Genomic DNA, 21,088 nt, shown 5'->3' on the forward strand with positions numbered 1-21,088 from the left:
ACAAGATTCACAACAGCAATAACTTCTCTCATACTGTAAGTATACATTTATTTCTAACACAGTATTTCAACACTATCTACACGAGACATGGAAAATGGGATTAAGACGAGGATTACTGTCTACTGATATTTTAGAAAGAGGATTTCATTCACAGTTGTGTTGGATTATCCAAGATATTATTGACCTCTGACGAACGCAAGTGGTAGGAGAGCAACTGATTAAACTGATTTTCACTCTAACTGCTGATAACAGAAGTTATTGTATCATATCATACTGTATTTGAACTTTTGTACAGTATGAATGAAATGCTACCGTTACCATGACGTAGTTCTAATCCCAAATTTCTGGTTGTTTTTGATGAAGAGGAAGAGGTAGATCTGAGAACAGTCCTCAGAGTTTGTGTAAACTAAACTAAGCTTCTTTCAGCAGTGTCTCCATTGTTTCTAATTTAAGCACGATGGCAGATTAGGTAGCAGGCAGCAGGAGGTGTCTAGAAATAAGCAAACAACAATGTTCCCATGACGCACACACGTAGTTTTGTTTTTGCCACTCCCACCCGAGGTAACAACAGTTGAACTTTTTTCATCTTACTGCTATGGGTTGTCATGTGACCACAGCAACCACTGATCACAGCAGACATTTCGACTTGCTGAAGGAGAAAAAGCACAAAATAAAAAAAATAATAAAGCACAAATAACATTAACTTATTGATATTGATTGATTGATTAAGCCAAAACAGTAAGTGAGCATGTATGATAGCAGAGCTCTGGAACTGGCTCACCTAAATGGACAGAAATAGTGGAATTAATGTTTTTAATTTTCCCTGATTTGACACGTCAAAATATGCTCAGTGTAAAGGGTCTATTTAACTGTATTTTACCTGTTCAACAGCAACATCAGCTTCAAAGTTTGATCATTTGTTTTAAGCCAATCGCCAATGTCTATGATATTCATTTGCTCAACTTAATCATGTTATAGGCAGCCGTAGCTGCAATGGCAAAGGCGCATTGTGCTGCCAAGTTACACAACCTTGATCGGTTGTAAATGCAGTGGTATTGCTGCCTGAAAACACATTACGTGCATGTGAGTAAATAGGGTGAGTGATCATCCTCTCAAGCATGCCATGTTCAACCATGTGTAACAACCATTCTCCTACTGTAAAGCCCTGTTCTTGACCCTCAGTTTATAGAGCATAACAGTGACACAACAAGCCTCAAGACAAAAACAAAACTGACATAATAGGACAATTAGATAAATGTTGAGAAATCGTATGTATACCTCTATTATTCTAGAGGTGAAATAATGAATTGATTAATCAATTAGTACAATCGAAGGAAAATGAATCTGCAACTATTGTGATGTTCAATTTTTCAAGCAAAAGACATTTGCTAGTTCCAAGTCTTCAGACGTGAGGACTGCTGAATTTTGTGATAGGAAATGAAATGTCGTAGGTTTTGGACTATTGGTCAGTACATTTGAAGACATTACCTTCTGGTAAACTGGTATAGGTGTTGCTTTACTACTTATAGACTCATCAATTAAATCGATATAATCGAAATAATTGATAATGAAAACAGTTGTTAGTTGCAGCCCTACATTCTATATAGTTTGTTATAGTTAAATGTCCTTTTTACTTTTTAGAAACGTAGCTCTTTGTAATCTAGAAACTTATAGTGAGTAGAATAAGCTTGAATTGTGCACAGTTCATGAGCGTATCAGAGCCCTACAGCCTTGGTACTGTCACACAGCTATGACACTAAAAATGATCTTGGAGGAGGGTGAATAGATAAGAGCTAAGGAGAGCTGGAAGGGCATTACTACTTCAGGATAAGGGTTTATTGGAGGAGAAGAATAAGATACAGCAGCATCCATATGTTTCAGTGGAGAGGGAGTCAAGTGAGGTGCTTCACCACACTGCAGACACATGGCTGGTCACGACACAAGCTGCAGTTTTTAGCTGCATCTAGCAGCTCTACAGCTCACTTTGCCAGTCGGTTGGCTGGTGGGTCGGTCGACGCATTTTTTACCCACCTTTTAGTGGCCACAGTTTTTGCCCCAGGATGCTGAAATTCGCCATGGCAGTTAAGTGTGTCTGCGTGAAGGTGTGTGCTTGTGTTGTGTGGCAGTGGGACTGGCCGATTGTAAAAAGGTGCATAGGACAGCTGATTAACTGTTCGTACCAACTGGCAAAAGGCAGGTGAGATCACCATTATCTATCACAATTATTTATTGATTTTATGGACGATGTATTTTTATTGTCACATTTCAATAAACAGAGCAGTGGGTTTAACATCCATGCTGCGCTACATTCCTGTAAATGTACCAATCTGTGTTAAAATACAGTGCATCTCCGAGAAACAAAATATGAATAAAATTGTACCAAAGCTTTTTACCCAAAAACAAATAGATGCGGTGATATGCTGTACAGTTATGAATGTCCGAGTTGGCGCTGGACAAGGATAGCATTCATGCATTTATCGTACTGCAGTTTGTAGTATTTGTTGAGGTGGTTAAACAAGTTAGTTGCACAGACACAAGTGTCCAAATGTCTTTGCATATGAGTTGTCCCTGCTTGACATACATTGCCCTAAATCTGAAATCCTTCCAATCAATGATGATGAGGGACCACTTCTTACCTTCTGCTCCAGACATTTGATTTTTGTTTTGCCCGTCTGCTCTCTCTTGTATAAAACTCTTCTACTCTGGAAAGCAGCCGCAACATCCAGGAAATCTTTGCTCAAGCCACCAGGGTGCGATTGCTGAGGCATGGCACCTCCACAAAAGGGAAGTCAAATCATCTCAATTGCCCGTGTTTGGCTGTTAGATTAATACAATGTCAACTTGATTACCTCAATTACTATTCAAACTGTTTCAAATAAGAACAAAACAACATGGTTGCAGCTATTGCGAGTTTGTGAGAAATGCTAAATCACGTTCTTCTACCAAAGTGCATGTGTTGGTTGTGTGCCTGTTCCTGTGCAGCCACAGTGTGGCCTTTTGTGTTTATCAATGTCCCTCCATGTCAAACTTATTCACATGCTAGCCGAGAACAGACACCCTGGGGTACAACATTCCTCTCTCCAGTCTCCCCCTTGTCTTCACACTGTTTCACCAAAGACCAAGCCTTGATATTTTGTGTGTTTAAATTATAGACATAAGTGAAGGATGATTGGACAGGAGAGTAAGGGCTTGAGGGAGGAGATGAGAGACAAACTGTAGGTCACACTTCTGAAGCACGGTGGGACAATGAACAGAGGAAGCGTGAAGGAAGACAGAGAAGGCTGTGTGTTTTCACTTAATCACTGTATTAGATGGTCTAATGCTAGACTTGTATCAACGGGGCATTTAAAAGGTAAAAACCGACAAGCTTTACAGTTTTTTGTCTCACTTTATGCCTTTAAGAATCCTAAATACAATATATTAATTCTCACGATTCTTCAATTGACAGAAAAACTCAACACTTTATAATATCTAACGTGACTTAAAACCTGCTATGTATATAAACAAGGGGCAACTCTGTGCCTATATACCCAGTCGACTTTGCAGGCAAGCATCCTAAGATGAAATGTGAGGAAACACACAAATGCAAAAGAAGTATTAGTGCTTGACTAGCTGCACTAACTTATCAGTAAGTCTGCGCATTAATGGACATAACATATGCAATCCTCTGTTTTGTAATGCCACAGAAATGAGGCAAAATGCATTAGATGCATTTAAAAAGTGTGGGGTAAAGGTTGAAAAAATATAAACCATTGTGAATACAAGTTCAAATAAGTGGAAACAGGTCAACCAAGTGGAAAAAAAAACACAAACACACATTACATCATTCCACATCTGAATTCAAAACCTTGCCCAAAAGTGCCTTACTAATTAAGATGTATTGTTTGTGTGTGTTTGTTCGTGATTATGCAAGCAAGGATGATGCATGAAGCAGGACATGACTATAGTATCTCTAAAGGCACAGATGGCATCCAGTCACAATAGAGAGAGACTGGGCATTGTTGTTGCTTTTTAGCAAGAAGTGATGCATCGACAGAGAAGAGAAAGGAGGGTGAAGCGTAGTGGTGAAGTGAGGTGAAAGAGGAAGAGAGGAGTGCTGAAATGATGGAGTGTAATGACTCTTTCACAGCCCTGTCTCCATCTCCCAAGACCTCTGGCTGTCGCTGCCCAGATGACATATGCACTAATTAACACTGCTGAGCCTCCTACTGGATGTGGGCTGAGCTAAGAGTCCTAAACAATGCCCTAAAGGGATGATATAGATCACAAGTATACCAAACATGTGTTTGTTCCCTTGTAAACTGGATCTAGTCTACTAAAAGAGTTCTGCCACCACATACTGCTCTGTGGTATGTAATGCAATTAACTATGGCCAAGCCTGATATTTTTGACACACAGACTAAATGAACGGTCTGTCTTCTCCTTGTTCCCTCTCCTGGCTCTCTGCTCTTTGAGTTTCCTTCTGTTTGGCCAGAGTCCGAGATGATAACAGGTGCATATATTTCTCTGTCTCAATTTGAGACTCTGCAACAGGGGTGTAAACTAATACTGTATCATCCTTCTGCCCTCCATATTTTATAGCACAGTTAAAGCAGCAATTTATAATAGATGAGCAGCAAGAGGTAGCACATGTTAGTGCCTGATGTTTGAATGACTCGCTGTCTATCTCTTTATGCCTCCCCCTTACTGAGTCTGTTTATCACTGCATCTCTGTCTCTTTATACAGCATACAATATGTTTATCTCAACATGCTACGACCAAGGACGTTAGATAAACGATATCTTTAAAAAGCATTCAAATACAACCTTCTGTATCCACAACCTTAGCCTGTTTCTACTACACCACCTCTTCTTCACCTTTAAAGAAGTCTCAGAATCCAAAGATGTATTTTTTAATGCGATTCTGTGATCAAATGGTCGACCAGGTTCTTCAGGTTCTAACAAAAAATAAATAAATAAGCTTCCTATAATGCACAGGCTCAGGCAGCAATCAATTAGACAAGATTTCAGAAACTTTAAGATAGGGGCAGCTCATCTTACACTCCTGTCAGAAAAATACCAGACTGTAGCAGAAGACAAATGCCATATTATATTAAACATGACATCAGTGGCATCAGGCTACACATTACATTCACTGTAATACAGGGGACATGGCATGCAATTTCACATCAGTACGCACACAAGAATGATTTGAGAGGCACATTCATCCCCAACATCAGCATTAATCTGCTTCATTAGGGAATGGCTCCATAACGTTTTGTGCTGTGACTAAAACCTTAAATGAACACAGAGAATAGCATTTTTTATGATTTAATTTCAGCTGCATTTTGTTGAAGTAGATGCATTACCACTTCGCCAATAACAATAGTGTTTGACTGGATGATTGTGGCTCCAATTTGTCATGACAGTCATGTGTGATGTGGGAAAACAGTGAGTGCCGGACAAATGTCCTCACATGAGGTGACTTAGTAGAATGGAGAGTGGAAATCAGTCAGTTTGGGACGGTGTAATTAAAAGTTACAGCACCCCAAACTCAAGTTTGTTAGGTGTTCACTGGTGTGTAGCCTAGAGTGCAGAAACAGTTGAGTGTGGTGTGCTCTCCATTAAGCCTTGTTTGCTATATGCTAAGCAGTTGAGCAGTGGATCACTGCCAAATCTTTCAATCTCACTTTTTTAAGAAAGTGCTGAAAAGGAAAGACTTTAGCAGCTTTTGCAGCGTTTAGGTAGCCCATTTGCTACATATGGTGAAAAATTTAAAAACCTTAATACATGGACTTCCACTCAGCAACAGTGACTTTGAAAGTAATCTAAAATTAATATCCAAGAATATTTAATATTCAGGAAAATGAAACCAGCCAATCAATTTCAAATTAAATGTTCCAGTAAGCATCCTACTTGGATTAGTGAAACACATATGGTGCTGACAAACAACAGCCATCTCTTTCTCATCCTTCCATCACTGCATGTGGCAAGTCAACCATGACATATTGCAGTTACAAGTGAGCAGGTCGTGAGGACACATCTGGCCATGGACAAACTAATATAAACACAGCATGTCTCCATTTGTGTCTATCACAGACAGCATCCACAAGCATTTGCTGTAGATTGAGATAGTCTGACCCCTTTTGGTAATCACATACTACAGCTGAGCTCGCTCTAAACAGTTACCACCCAATCTGTTTGATATGGGGTATTATTAATTAAATATCACGAACAAGCCTCTCCCTTTAATCTTAAGCCTCAATGGCTATAGGAAACTAACAGTGGGTCTATACACAGCAGACTTTGTAGTCAATCTCCAAATCCCATTGCACGAAATGAACACATCAACATTTGAACTATTACCATCTACACCCCTGAGACAAGGTGTGAGGCTGGGGGGAGGAGGGCATTGATTCAATTAACTCAGATTAATGGGCTACCATCAAGATTCAGACACCTTGAAAGACACAGTGTGAACATGCACTACACACTATTAATGCAGAAAATGCTGAGGCTGGACTTTCCCTAATTATGGACAATGGTGCGTGATTCATGCTGTCCATTTGATACGAATAGTTGAGTTTAATTTGTGTTGAAGTGGCATGTTGTCAAAGAAAGAAGATCAGAAAGCTAAGCTGTGTCTTTGTAATCTGCTGAGTGTCATTGCAGCAGTACAACACGAATTTTCGTAATAAAATAAAAATAAAAAGGGGATTTAATGCCTATTTTAGCTTACAAGTTGCACAATGACGATGACCATGACAAAGATGAAAATATTATCTCCAAAGAAATAAAGAAATAAAATTAAAAAAAGAGCATGACAAGGACAGCCACATAGACCTTGTTACCATTTCATAGGCTGCTAGCACCAGAGACAGTCAATTATGAAATATTTGGGTAACAAATACCATGACTGATATGTAGAGAGTTACCGCTCTCCATGTTCTCCATGTCGTTTGCCAGCAAATATTACATATAGTATTATGTATTTGTTATTTGTCACGGCATCAGACCAGCCAAGGAGCAGGAATATGTAGATCAACCAAATAACATGTTATACACATGTACAACATCATGAGGCCAACTTTGAATGTCTCAAATGAACCAATGTCGTCTTATCATGATAAAGATTATAGGTATAGGTACAGGAGGGAGGTTTGAGGGGCAGCGTGTATGTGTGTGACAGACCAGGAAGAGAAACAGAGGTAGGGTATTAGTGACACTGTGAGCCAGGCCGAGGACGAGAGATTATACATTTGTAGTTCTAACAGCTTCCGGCTTTAAATGCTGAAACTCAAAAGAAATGTATCTTTCATCTGCAGAGAACCCTGGACCTGAATCTGTAAAGAACTAGCAGGCTCTAATCGGTGGTCAGTGGTCAGTGGCAGCCTCTTCAGATTCAGCATTTGGTCTTGTTTGCACTGCAAACTCTCTCCCTGAACACACAAGTTTCCTGAACGCTCCCTCTTAACCCCTGTGAATCTCAGGTGGTAACACTGGCAGATTTCTACATGGTAATATGGTGTGATCAAAATACAACAGTCATAATTGTTTGGGAACTTCTTACATACAGAACCAGAACTGTAGAAGCTACTAAAAGGGCTCAGTTGTTGCTGCAGCACTGTGACAAAGTGCTTTATCCATAAATAGAAATTGTTTACAGAAGACATTGATGTCAAATTAGGAAAAATTGGGAGAACGTCGTGACTATCAGATGCACCCATACTGTACATGGTACAACACACACACCCACAAATACACATTACTTAGAAACAGGTGTTGCAACAAAGACATTATTCAGCAGCCCACTCTGCCACTTTCTGTTTGCCAAACTCTCTGTCTGCCTCAGTCTCTCTTACACACACTGCATTTCAAATGTACACTTTATTTCTCTGCATCCCATCGTGCAGGACCTCAGCAGCACGACACAGAGGACTATCCTGCATCCTAACAACCACACAGGTGCGGCACGATGTCTGCAGGAAGTAAGCACACTGTAAACTTACAGTATGCATTTTATACAGCTTTTAAAGGAGAAAATATTGTAGTTTCATAGAACAGATGTATCCTGCCTCTCTATCTCTTTTTTTCATTTTAGGTTCTGTTTCCTTAAATTTGCATATCATCAGCCACTCACTCTCGGGGTATGCCAAGGAGCAGTACACCCTCACTGGTTGCCAAGGAAACTTGCTGAAATTTTCAAACTGGCCAGCAAGGCCTGCTGCTTAAAGCTTTTTAAGCACATAAATTTCCTCAAAAACTACTAAGTATAATGACACACTCCACACAATATCTGCCTATTTGTGTGGCAATGCCGCAGCTCATTTGATTGATTCCACTTTAAAAGGCAAATCCATTACTTGTTCAAACTTTCCATCTTTCAAGGTAAACTTATTAACAACACTATATCCCAACAAAACAAGCTGACCAAAATGGACCACAAAGATTATTTTTCTTTAGGACATTTAAAGATGTTTGAAAAAGCTTTGGAGGACTGAAGGCACACTGGGAGACATCAAATAGTCATTATGAATTTCTGCTATTGTCTGATTTTTTCCCCGCTTATTTGCCACATACCTGGTACTGTATATTTAATCATTAAAGTAATCAATCTTTTTTCCCAAATTATTTCCTCTGAGGTTAAATTTTTTTTTTATATTGTTCACTTATGTGGAAACTAGACTCGTCTTCAGAAAACTTGCTCTGAAATGATTAGTTTTTGTTTTTTTCTTGTCTTTGACTCCAATTTGGACCGATGCTCAAAATGCATATTGATTGGTTAAAACTGAGATCTTTTTTCTTAACGTTTATGTGTCTCTTTTTTAAAACTGTAGATTGCAGTCGACAGACAATAACAGGTCCTGTCATGAAGCAATAAAAGCACAGATGGTATCACCTGTCCACTGTTGTCAAAGCCCAGAGTCACCTGGAAAAGCTCTGGAATAACAAAATCAGTAATCGGCCCTTTTGTGGAATGGCAGGATTGTTAAGTGTAACTGCTGGAGGCATTTCTGCACCCATGACTCGGTACTGACACTTCACCTGCCAATATCCCTTGTGTGTGTTTCATCCAATGTAAGCTTTTTTTTTTTTTTTTTTTTTTACTTGTCACTGTCAACCTGCCTTTCCCACATGTCAGGTACATCACTACAGACGCATTATCCGTCCATCAGGTGCTGTCTGGATTCTCTTTGCAATGCATTTCCACTAGAATTTGATTTCAATAACCCACTTCTATAAAACAACTTGACTTTTTTTTTTGTTTTGAAGAGGTGATGAAACTATTGGACTGAAGGTCAAGCCAAATATGATCAGCATTCATGATCATTTTCATTTTTTTCACATTTTTGGCCTGTTGAGTGTTAAAGTGTTACTGCTAGAGCAAAAGAAAAGAATAATACTGATAATACTACTTTTGTGTCTTGGGAATTCTTTATTTTGAGACCGCAACAAATGCATCCGCATCAGGACAAAAGCAGTTTTATTTCCCCTGCCGTCCACAGATTTTTTCAAAATTTAAGAACTCCGTACACGTAAAGTGTGTACGCAGGAGCAATAAAAAGTATATCAGGGGGAGACTTGAGATAAAATGAAGTAAATATCAATCAAAATCAAAAATAAGTTTGCTAGAATAAAACAACATTAAAAGTTTATTCATTCTATACCTCCACAAAGTCTGGCCATAAAGGCCCTTCATATTTGACCCACTTGGTTATGAATTTAATGAACACATTTTTCTGGGGATGAAGACAAAAAAGTAATTATTTCCATAACATAAATGTAATTTACTATAACGATCCACTCTTGTATTGAGGGGGGCTAAAGCAGTAACCAGTGCCTTATGAACACTGTTTTGCAAGTGGAAAATACCATTACCACACCAACAAATATCCATTGGGTCATCTTGCCTGAAAATCAACACTTGCAGAAAACTAGAAAAGTGTACTCAGTAGAGTGCAGATCTCCACCAGGCCCTCTCTGCTACACCTAACCACAACCTAACCTTAACCTATAACCACTGTAAGCTTACAAGATACACATTTGACTTTCTGTTTTTTTTATCTTTTTATAACAATCTTTGGTCCCCCTGGCATGTTTGCGATTGTAGACACAAACTTGTTGTAAAACTAGTTCAACAAAGTTGCTTAAAAAAAAAAAATTACAGTCAAAGATGGCAGCGAACAGAAACGAGGATTTTTTAGTTTTTTAGCAGTTTTAGTGGATCATATATCATCATAAGGCCAAAATGTGGCCTGCAACAGACTAAGGTAAGTCTTGCTTTTAGCCTTGCCGAATTTCAGAAATGCGTTTCATTCTGTGGTTTCAAACTGAAGCAGTTGTTGATCACTTGCAGCCCCTAACAACCAGTTAAGAGGACAGAGGTTAAGGTTAGGGTTTTCATATTTCAATACTTCAGTATTGATACTAATAAGGTGTAATTTCTCTCTAAGTGTTTTGGGGGAGTAAAATTAAAAGTCAAGATTTTGGGATTTTTGTACATTTAATTTGTATCATGCTTATCTAACAACTGTTTTTAACAGGTTCATTAAGAGGGTTTACTTAAATAGATACAAATATCATCTGCGTTCAGTGCCACCTTGTGGTCTTCACCATTTATGCAGATACCTTTGACGCTTTTTGTCTCATCCACTGTGCGGGAGGCTCTACATAAAATGCAAAAAGCAACAGTGAAATTGAATTCCCCTGTCTAGGTGTGCACTCTACCACGATGGTGTCTAGAGGGTACCCATTTACTTTATCCGGGCAGATGGTTTACGATATAGTGTTAAGATACCTTTAATTTTGGTCTTTCATGTACTGTAAGACAGGCCAACTGACCAAATCAAAAGCTTTCTCAGCATCCCACCTGACTAAAACATTTCAAGATTGTTCTGTTGGACATACTTTAAAATGTTCAAGGAGAACCTGATGCTATCACAAGTTTATCTTTGTGAGATAAGCTCGGTCTGGTCTGGTCGTTATGTATAAACTAAGGAAGGGCTTCTACCATCGTGTGGCAAGGATGACTGTATATGTTTAGTAGTCATCATTCAGCCTTGAAATTGGCCGATATGATCCACATTCTAGTTTGTGAGATCATTGCCTCGTTCATTGATGGGGACATTTTAGCATCTCCTAAATTGTATTGTAAAACAGATGAAGGCTTGGAATTAACGAAAAATATGCACGTGTTATACCACTGTAGAGAGAGAGAATAATACTGAATGAAGTAATGTGTGCCATTAGTATGTTTAACTGAATGTATATCTTTACATTGATTTGGTAAAACACAAGATTGTATTAATATCTTATACATACTTACACTCAGCAGGTACACCCTGCTAAAACTAATAGATACTGTACCAATACATCAGTCCTGTAAATCCTTCATTCATATTTTGTCCATCCCAATTCTATCAATAAGTCTCAAGCAAATATTAGAAACACCTCTCAGCATCATACAATAGCATCACAGGCTACACAAACTACTACTGCATGATCATAAAGTTCAATCAACACATCTCTAAAACATTTAAAAGAAAAAAAAGAACATTAGAGCCTTGATGATCTACTGAAGGGTTGTTGTATTAGACTGCAGTAGTTTTGGCTGGGTGTGTACAGCCACGATATGCCTATGATTTTTGCAGTTGAACATTTGAATTCATCTCACTGCATCTCACAAACCATGCTGAGTTGCAGTCAAATGTTCTCCCATGCGCCACAAAGTCACGACACATACTCACATATCGCACACAGGTCTGATTGCTCAGCCATTACCCACAGTGGCCACTGGAGCCACTTGAATATTCAATCTCACCCACAGCTACAGAACAAGTGTACACGAACAGGTGAGCATTCTATATAGCAGCAAGCTGAGCACAAACAACATGATGGGAGATGACGAAACCAGTGGAGTCAACTAGCATTATAGGTGAAATTGTGACTGACAAGCTGCTCTTCTACTGCTCCGGGAGATTTACTTCAAGAGTGACTCCAGTTGTGAGTAGGAGTCATAAGAACCATGCTGCAGAAGCATATGACACATGTATGACGCATACTCGCATGCATAAAACATACACACAGCTTGATTGAATGTATTTAATGTTTGTCAAATGTGAAGGGCAGGTTCTCTCTTTCTAGGCCTCTACTTCCCATTTACCTCACTCTGACACCATGTGTTTTTATGCATGCGTAAACGGGCACAGACACACAGTAGCACACACAAATAATATCGATTAAAGCCCTCTTCTACATTACTGTTGACAGGCGAGACTGAACGTGTCAACAAGATCTACAGTTAACGTCAGTCACCAGGGAAATATGAACACCCATAAAGACACAAACACACACTCACACAGATATGCAGAGAAGTAAAGTGTATGTTTACTTACTCCTGGTAAGAGTCAGCTTAGAAGCATTTTATCAAGTTTATAAAACCAGTCATTTGGATATCTTGGAACCCGATTACTAATTATAATTATACAGATTTTGACATTTCAGTGTTATACTTTCACAATCAAAATTATGTAAATTAAGTAACAGTAGAATGTATCTCTCACATTTTCCCTGGAAGTCCCAGTGTGGTTTCATCAAGCTTTTCCCTAACGCGTGACTAATTACAACCTCTGAGTGCACAATGTGCATCCATGTGGCCAAATCAAGTCAAGATGGAGGAGCAGGCAGCTCTAGTGGGATTCAAAAACAATATGTACATCATCTCTGGAAAACTGTAGCACTGTGCTATAACAACATGCCGACCCACCTTTAGAGAGGAGAACCTTTCTCCCAAGCCTGAACATGAATGGGTTTAGGATCCGAAATGTGGATCACCATAATTTAAAACCAAGTGATTACTAACAGATGTAATTAGGTTCTTTGCATAGCTTGCTGTAGGGTTGTAGCTTCAACCAAAAGGAATTAGGTTGTGATTATTTTTATATTTGGCTCTGTGAAGCAGGGCCATAATAAAAAAACAAAGAGATTATACCTTTGTAGCTTGCCTTTGAGCTACTGGTTAGAGACTAATTTCACTATGGTTATAATAGTAGAGACTGATCTCCCCTGCTGTTAAGGGGTATGCAGCAGAACACTATTGTAGTGCAGCTTATTGGTAGTGTGTAAATTGCCAGGGGGGTCTCCTTTTCCCATTGGCAGCAAGGCAGAGAGTACTGTGTTACTGCATTGACTGCAAGGATTGTGTTCAAAGGCTCTTAAAGAGAATGTGCCACTCCACATACAATTTCAGTTCAACTGCATAGTCTGACGGCTCATGTCTCATCATATATCACTCTATTACGTGATTTTGTCTCTTAGGGGAGGCCACAACAGTCGTCCAAAGCCTAAAAAAAGAAATCGCTTATTAAAATCTACTGTCCTCTCTTTTTCTGGTTGGACATAATATTACAAAGGTGAGAGGATTTCCCCCTGCACAATCACAAAGAATATCCAGTCCAGAACTATAACAAAAGCTCAGTCTGATTGAGCTAATATTAGTGTCTCCATTTATTCCCAGGCTTCTCACAGACTAGACTCAAAGACAAAAAGATGAAGGAAAACAAAGGCAGAAAAACAGAGATGAAGGGAACAGGCAGAGGGAAAGAAAAAAAAACAGGAGCTACATAATAGAGTTAACCCTAGAGGAGATTAGATCAATAAACCAATCACAGAGTTGAGAATTGGCTATCCTCTAGTGAATATTAATTGTTCTTTGATTCAATATAATAGTGTCCAAATGCACTCTCCCAAAACAATATTTATTCTCTTGTTACATCACAATCATAAAGTCTTTTTTTTCCTTTTACCCCTATCTAAGACTGTGTCTGCGCTAAAGACAGAGCAAGCTTGTACCAGTTTGGGAATTAGGAATTGGGATGGGAACACGAGGGATAGCTTCCCAAACTGGTCTGTATTGGGTCATACTGGTGCTGGAAAACTTGTGTTCTGTGTAAAATCGCAGAGAACTGATCTGCTGATATCGCTGATCATACAGTAATTGACCTCAAGAAGCACTTCTGCTTTGCCCACCTTGCTCTCAGATATGAAAATCTGAAAATTGACCCAGCCTTGTTTCCACCATTTTCCTCAGCTCTGCTTTATGTCTCTTTGAGCAGGACATTAAGGACAGATGGAGGGGGAACTAGGGAGGGATGTTACACTAGGTCAAAACTCTCTAGAGCTTGCTCCCTTGTGCTGTGGGCAAATGGAGGTGGGAATATGCTAGCCACGTCTTGTGCCCCTGCTGCCACTATGAATGAAGCTAAAAATAGGAACATGGGGACGTGGGAGACTTTCCAGATGCCCAGCAATCACTGATGCTATGTTGCATATGTCAATCTGTGTGTGTGAGGGTGAGCGTATTTGGAGGAACTGTCAAACCAGTGTTGCATGCAGAGAGAAAGACATGAAGTGTGGATGAAAGACTAAGAAAGAGAGATTAAGCAGAGAGAAAGCGGAATACGGAAAATTCAACTTACTTAAAGGAGTCATATTCTGCTCAATTTCAGGTGTGTACTTGTATTTGTGGGTCACTCTAGAAGATGTTTGCATGTCTACATGCAAAAAAACACATTATTTTTGCATACTGCTTTTTTCATCCTCTTTCTGAACACTCTGTTTAAGCTCCTGTCTCTTTAAGGCCCCCTCCCAAAAGGCACAATCCACTCTGATTGGTCAGCTCACAGAGGCCTAAGTAGGCATCATGTTCAAAAGTTTCCAGCATGAACATTCTTTGAAAAAATCAAGTAAAGCTTTTATGAGTACTGAGATGTCACAAATCACCACTACTACCCCATACAAACTTTTTTTTTTTTTGTCAGCCACAAGACCAGGAAAGTAAAATATAACCAGCGTCCTCCATAGAAAGCTAGTGATCTAATGATCATGAGCAGGTCCTGGCTATTGAAGAAATGCAGTGGCATGTCCATAACTGAGGCCCTGGAGACTGCTATACAAAGGTTCATAATGCTGGCAGTCACAATAAGGAAATACATCAGAGAAACACAGGCCAAAACGATGTTCTGATCCCAAAAAACAACCTATGGTAAAATACCAGCTGCAGTTCGCTCTTGCGATATTTGTGTCGCAAGAGCTGACCCACCAAGACATGAAGCTTAAGACTACTAGGGGAGTATATCACATACAATCAGTGCTCAGTGGATAACAGATCTGAAAGCAAACCACCACTCTCTCCCAGAGCAGGAACCAGTCACCATCACAGCAGCAGTAAAGCAACAGCAAGCAAAGTTGACTCACACTTTCTTTAAGTACTAACATCACCAGATGGTTGCTACTATCTAGAGCTGCCAATAACCAAGAGGAATGTTATATAAAAAGTGAAATCTGCTTTAAAGCATTGTTTAAGAGTTGTGAATTTTACCACTTGTATTATGTTAGATTGTTGTCATTATGGCTAGAGAAGCACTGCAGAAGAATCTGAAACACAAAATGTTTCAAGTTTTTGCTTTTAATGATTTAAATATGTTAATATTACATTTTCTTTGGCTCAACTCAATCATTCTACAGTGACAATCTTACACAATGGATTGAGCCAAAAGAGTGCAGTATCAAGCATGTCCTTACAAGAAATAGAAATGTTTTTCGGCCACTGAAATCTTAGTTGTGCACATGCATTTCAATCAGCCAATCAATGCATCGACCAAACAGGGTAAGACCTACCAGCAGCACAGATAAAGCAGTTACTAACAGCAGGCTCCCACTCTGACTGACTGAGGCAAAACATCAATTTCACCTTAACTGGAACTATAACAATGATATCAGAATGCTTTTCAGATTGACAGATTGTGGTTAAGTAAGGAAGGCTAATTGGGACTTAAGGGACCAGAAGCCTATATAGCAAGTACTAGAAAAAGGATGGGTACAAGAACCTGATATCCCACAAGTGATCCCAGTATCTTTATAGGTAAGTAAGACAAGTACTCAACTGTCTACGAGGTCCAGTGCCATTATATAAGCTCTACCCATCATCAGATATTCCCTTCTTAAGTTAACCAAGAGAGGAAATGGAAGCTGTCGATATCAGGACTGAGAGACCTGGCATGCACATTTTAATTAACTACTTATTTCAACACAAGTGCCGACCTAGACCACAAAATAGCAGACAAAAATGAACGTTGTGTAACATCCATGCGTTGTGTACTTTCAGCACTTCTGAAATACACTCTGTCTCCAAATTAGGGAAGGTGTGCTAGCGTGGTGGAAGGAGAGAGCCTGTAAAACTTCAAGCTATGGGAGCTGGCTCAGTGTTATTGTTTCAACCCTGCTGCTTCTGTGGAGTTTTTGATCATTTTTCGCAGTGAAATAATTACCAAATGAGGTTATGTTTTAATTTAGGTTTAGTTTCTCTGGCTTGCAGGATATAACATTCTCATTAGTACAGGAAACTTGTCACACAGATAATTGTATCCAAATTCCAGCATCCAGAAACTGTATGCTAGAGAGAAAGTAAATGCCAAAGCCAATGTCCTGTAGAAAACACCATGCATTGGTAAAATGGCTCCTGAAAATAAACTACTCAGAGAATATATCAAAAAAGTAGCAGATGGGGTGAATGGTTGCAGAGGAGTTGGAGGACGTACCTTGGAAAACCAATCCCCTATGAAAGGAGCATGCTCAGACAGAAGAGGTGGCAGAAAATCCCAACAACTGCTAGAAAAAGTCAGAGTTATAAACATAACAGTACATATTCAACACCAGATCAACAGAGGTAAAGTTTAACCACTCTAGACAAGACCATAGTTGCAGGCTGTACCATTGTGCCACTGAAAAAGTTCAACACATGGTATAAGGGTATAATTTACAAGCAGGAACAATGTGGCACAACCAAGCATGTGAGACATGTGCACAGGAAAGTATGCAGCAAGAGCTAGACACACCAAGCCATCCATTTTGGTCTCTCTCAATAAGAAATACCAAAAAGGGTTGCAGAGAATAACAGACTGGGACTTTCACAATCAGACAAACAAGTGGTTCTCCAAACAGTAAACATACTGCACAGAATCCTCAAACTCAAAAGTCCTTGGAGGAATACCAGAGTTGAAGAGGACACATACCGGCTTGGAAGGGGGAAAAAAAGGATAATTTTTCCATTCACCTTATGTGAATGAATAAAGAGAGAGAATGTACTAAAAGAGGCAACAAGAGAAGCAAATGGAGAATAAGGATACATTTGGGGGTAGTGGGAAAGAGTGTCAGTGTCTCCATCTCCTCTGTTAAAAGATGAATAACACCAATTAGCAGATTAGGAAGCTGTCTCTTTCTGCTCCAGTCATAGAAATAGACTTTTTAGTGGAGTTGGATATGATGAATGACAAATTATACCCATGATCCAAAAAAAGCACAATCTTAGCAAATACTTTGCCCAGCAGTCTTTCTTAACATATGGTGGGGTATTGACTGCTAATGCAACTTAACAGTTGCCTACTGCCAAGACACAGTACTTAGTTATAGTTGCACCAATCACTGAGTAACACTTTTGTGTAATAATGGCCTTGGCTTAGTTTAAATCGTAAGCTAAATCATCAAAGGGGCTTCTTAATAAAGTTGAATTGCCAAAACTAGCAACCGAAAGTCAAAACTTCTCAGCATTTGACCTTTTCTACCACTACTCTTTATTCCACTTCACCACCTCACCAAACACCAAGAGGAAACACTCGTGCTACTGCCTTCTCTCCTGCTGAAAAGGAAAAGTGTTGCCTGGTGTGATCTTTGCATGGTGCTTCATTCTCCTGATCCAGGCTTGAAACACAGCAGGAGGTGTGTAATCCTACTTCAGGCGGACTATTCTAGTGTAATCTCCTGCTCACTCAGAGTACACACAAGTCACTTTTGACTGCTCCATAAAAGATTCAAACTGTCAGAGTTTGGCCATCTGTCATCTGCCTCTATGTTTGTCTGTCAGACTTTCAGACTCCATCTCTGTTTGTCTTTCCATCTATCGCTATGTCATGCTGTATGTGTTCTGTTGGTCTGTATATTGGACTAAATGTGAGTTCTTGAGAGTGAAATTAATAATCTGTTTAGTACCTTTACATTACATAAGCACGTTAAGGGAAGTCCCTTGGTAATGGGATTAGGATTTATGGCCGTGACTCGACGTTTGTGTGTGTGATCGCACGCGTGAGAGCATGTTTGAATGTGCTTGTGTGTACATCTTTGTGTGTGCATGCATGAATGTGTGTGTGTGTGTGCCTGCAAGTGTTTGAGCTCGACTGAAAACTGTTTTTGTTCACAGACGGTGATTCTGCACACCTTAGGGGAATACTCTGCTTTCCTTTCAACTGCTCTCCTTTTATTTCTTGTCTTTATTCCTACCATGCAGTGCCGGAGCCTTGCAAAGGTACAACGGGTCATTTCAGCCAAGTAGCCAACAACAATGAGGTAATCAATGATAACAAACACAAAAACAGCCCTTTCCCTTTGCCATCAATGTCTGGAGAAAGAATCAAAAGGACAATTCAACGAAGCCACCTAAAGAAAGCACCTGAGAAGGAGTATACAGTAACTGGCTGTACATTTAATCTGCATTTCTCTATACCCGTAGTAGAGGAAGTCTCCAGTGATAATGTAAGAAGAGAAGAGGAGGGGAGAGTAGAAATGACACAGAAGCACATTAGTAATGAAAAAGGCTTTATGCTGTGTTATTACATCGAAAAGTCACATGGTACCTCTCTTACAGTGTGATCGTGTGTGTGTGTTACTGATGGGGGGGTTTGCCAGAGCAGACATTGGGTTAGAGCTATGTTGAATTGATAACACTTCATAAAATGCAAGACAGGATCATTGTCACAGTCTAATAGTTCTGCGTTTTCTCAGTGGCTGCAATACTAAACAAATGTAGGCTACATCTTCAGGGAAACTCCTGCGTAAAGATTGTATTTAGAGGAATGATGGACTGGATCTCTTATCTTGTCTGGGCACAAAGCAACATCAGAGAGAGGGAGACAGATGTTGAGGTAAAGTTTCACAGTACAGGTGTAACTATCTTGATGCTATACTTAATGTCATCCTGTAGATCTGACAATGCCTTTCATAGCCTTCTTCATCTGTGATGCCTTTTCACCCCCCCCCCCCCCTCCACTCACCCTAAGTGGCCAGTTGTCAAAGTCAGCTGAAGCCCAGTTAATGAAGAGGTAGATTTATTAGCGAGGTATCAGTGGAATAGGCGGGGGGAAACAGAACCCCCAGAAGCCAGCAAGTAAAATCAGCCACCAACTGTGCATATCAAAAAGAGAAAGAGAGGGTAAAGAAAAGGATGGGATAAAGATATGATAAAGAGAATAAAGAGACAGAGACAACTGAAAATGCTAAAAAGAAATAAAGCAGAATCCGTAAAACAGACAAAAGAGAGGTAGAAAGCACCCAGCCGGAGAGGAAGGGGGAGAAGCAGCTTCCCTCTCTTTTATCCTCTCTCAAGCAGCGGCTACAGAACGAGCTCTTACCGTCTGTTGTAGGTCTGGGATTCCAATGCGGATGACCACGGTGTTGCCCGTCGGCTCCTCCATGGGTGCTCTTGCACTGTGGCTCCGCTCTGCACCGGGACGGAAAGCCGGAACACCGACAGGAATCCGAACGCCACTGTCCTCTTCCCGGGAGCTGCCGCTGTCAGTGCTGGCCCCCTGGCTGCCGTTTGCTGCGTGCGAGTAAGGGTGTGTGAGTGTGTGCGAATGTGTGTGTGTGTGCTGCTGCTGCTGCTGGTCCTGCCGTGGAGGGCTGGGTGGCTCATGTTTGCCGGCTGCCGGACGCAGAGGCATGCTCCGTGTTAGGGACTCGGTCTGTGTCTCTCTCTCTCTCTCCAGACACACACACGAGCACACACACACACGCACACACACCGATGCCTCTCGCTCACACTACACGCACACACCGCTTACAGCGTGCATCACTCGCCTGGGAAAGAAAAAAGAGGGAGGGAGAGAGAGGCAGGGAAGGAGGGTGGCAGAGAAGGAATGGGCAAAGAGGAGGGGGTAACAGGAGATTACAGAGAGATGAAGGGTAAAAACGAACGAGAAGATAAGTACCAGGAGAACTTCGAAATAAAACTGAGGAGAGATGCAGAGATAAGGCAAGACTGAAGGAATTACATTCATAGAATGGTGAAAAATTATTTAACTCTAATCTGTGATTTGTACAATAGATAATCCTAATGCAATTCATAATAAAGGGGGCACATTTGGTCTTTAAATAGAACAAAATAGATCAAACAAAAACAGATAACAAAAAGCTGAACGAGGGAGAGGATTACTCCACATCTGCAGAAAAATATTTGGATCTTTACTATTAACTCAAAGTGTGTTTGAATAGTGTTTAACGGCAGCACTATTACATAATTAGTGTGACTGCTGACACAAGAAGATTTTTCATTTTAATTTCGGTCATATGTTACACATTTTTTAATATGGTTAAATTCATCAACTAAAGAGCAATTTCGCATCTGCATTACCACATGAAAATGAACTCTGCACTTGGTGAGGTTAAAGTGTTCATAGTGTGACATTGCCGCTGTCACACAGTGTTGCTCTTGCTGTACCAACACTGTGGTGACGTCAGGGCAGCGAATGGGGGGGAGGGGGGGGTTTGTTCAGATCAATGTTGGGCAGGATTCGGCCTTCATGCTTCACTTTATCTATCAGTGGGGGGTGTCGCTGATGAAATGGCTCTCTTGTAAACACAGTGACACATAGACAGAGCAAGCTGCCAGAGCAAGATGAGGTTTTCATGGGAGTTCTTCTCATTTGAGGGTCATTCTCATAGGGGGTGCTGTTTTCATTTACTGTTTCATCATGTTGGCCCTGTGAAACCCTGAGGCTGGGACAGTGATTAAGGCCCAAACAAATGGTGTCAACCTGACCTTGCTTGATCTAAGTGCACCAGTAAAGCATGCAGCTCAAGGCCATTTTGTAGTCTGTGACTGTCATGGTTTATGAAGAAAGATGAGTTGTCTTTAACTTAACCAACCAACCTGCTTAAGGTGTTCGCCTATTCAGTTCTGCCATATTGAACTGAACTTAGACCTCAAGACACCAGCGGAAATACACATCAGATTAGTGCATGACCTCTGTGTGGTATGTAAGACAAATACTTTCTGGCTT

General features: G+C 40.2%; 1 protein-coding gene across 1 annotated transcript in view; it reads right to left on the bottom strand.

Annotated features, from left to right (window-relative positions):
• The window catches only part of shank3a (SH3 and multiple ankyrin repeat domains 3a), a 143,602-nt gene extending 123,852 nt beyond the window's left edge, over nt 1-19,750 (bottom strand). Inside the window, exon 1 of the mRNA XM_070830643.1 lies at nt 19,439-19,750. Within this exon, the coding sequence (XP_070686744.1) occupies nt 19,439-19,750 (312 nt within the window). The remainder of the gene's footprint in view (nt 1-19,438) is intronic.
• Nucleotides 19,751-21,088: the final 1,338 nt, after the last annotated feature.

The sequence above is a fragment of the Pempheris klunzingeri genome, chromosome 5 (genome assembly GCF_042242105.1).
Source record: "Pempheris klunzingeri isolate RE-2024b chromosome 5, fPemKlu1.hap1, whole genome shotgun sequence".
Classification (NCBI taxonomy): Eukaryota; Metazoa; Chordata; class Actinopteri; order Acropomatiformes; family Pempheridae; genus Pempheris; species Pempheris klunzingeri.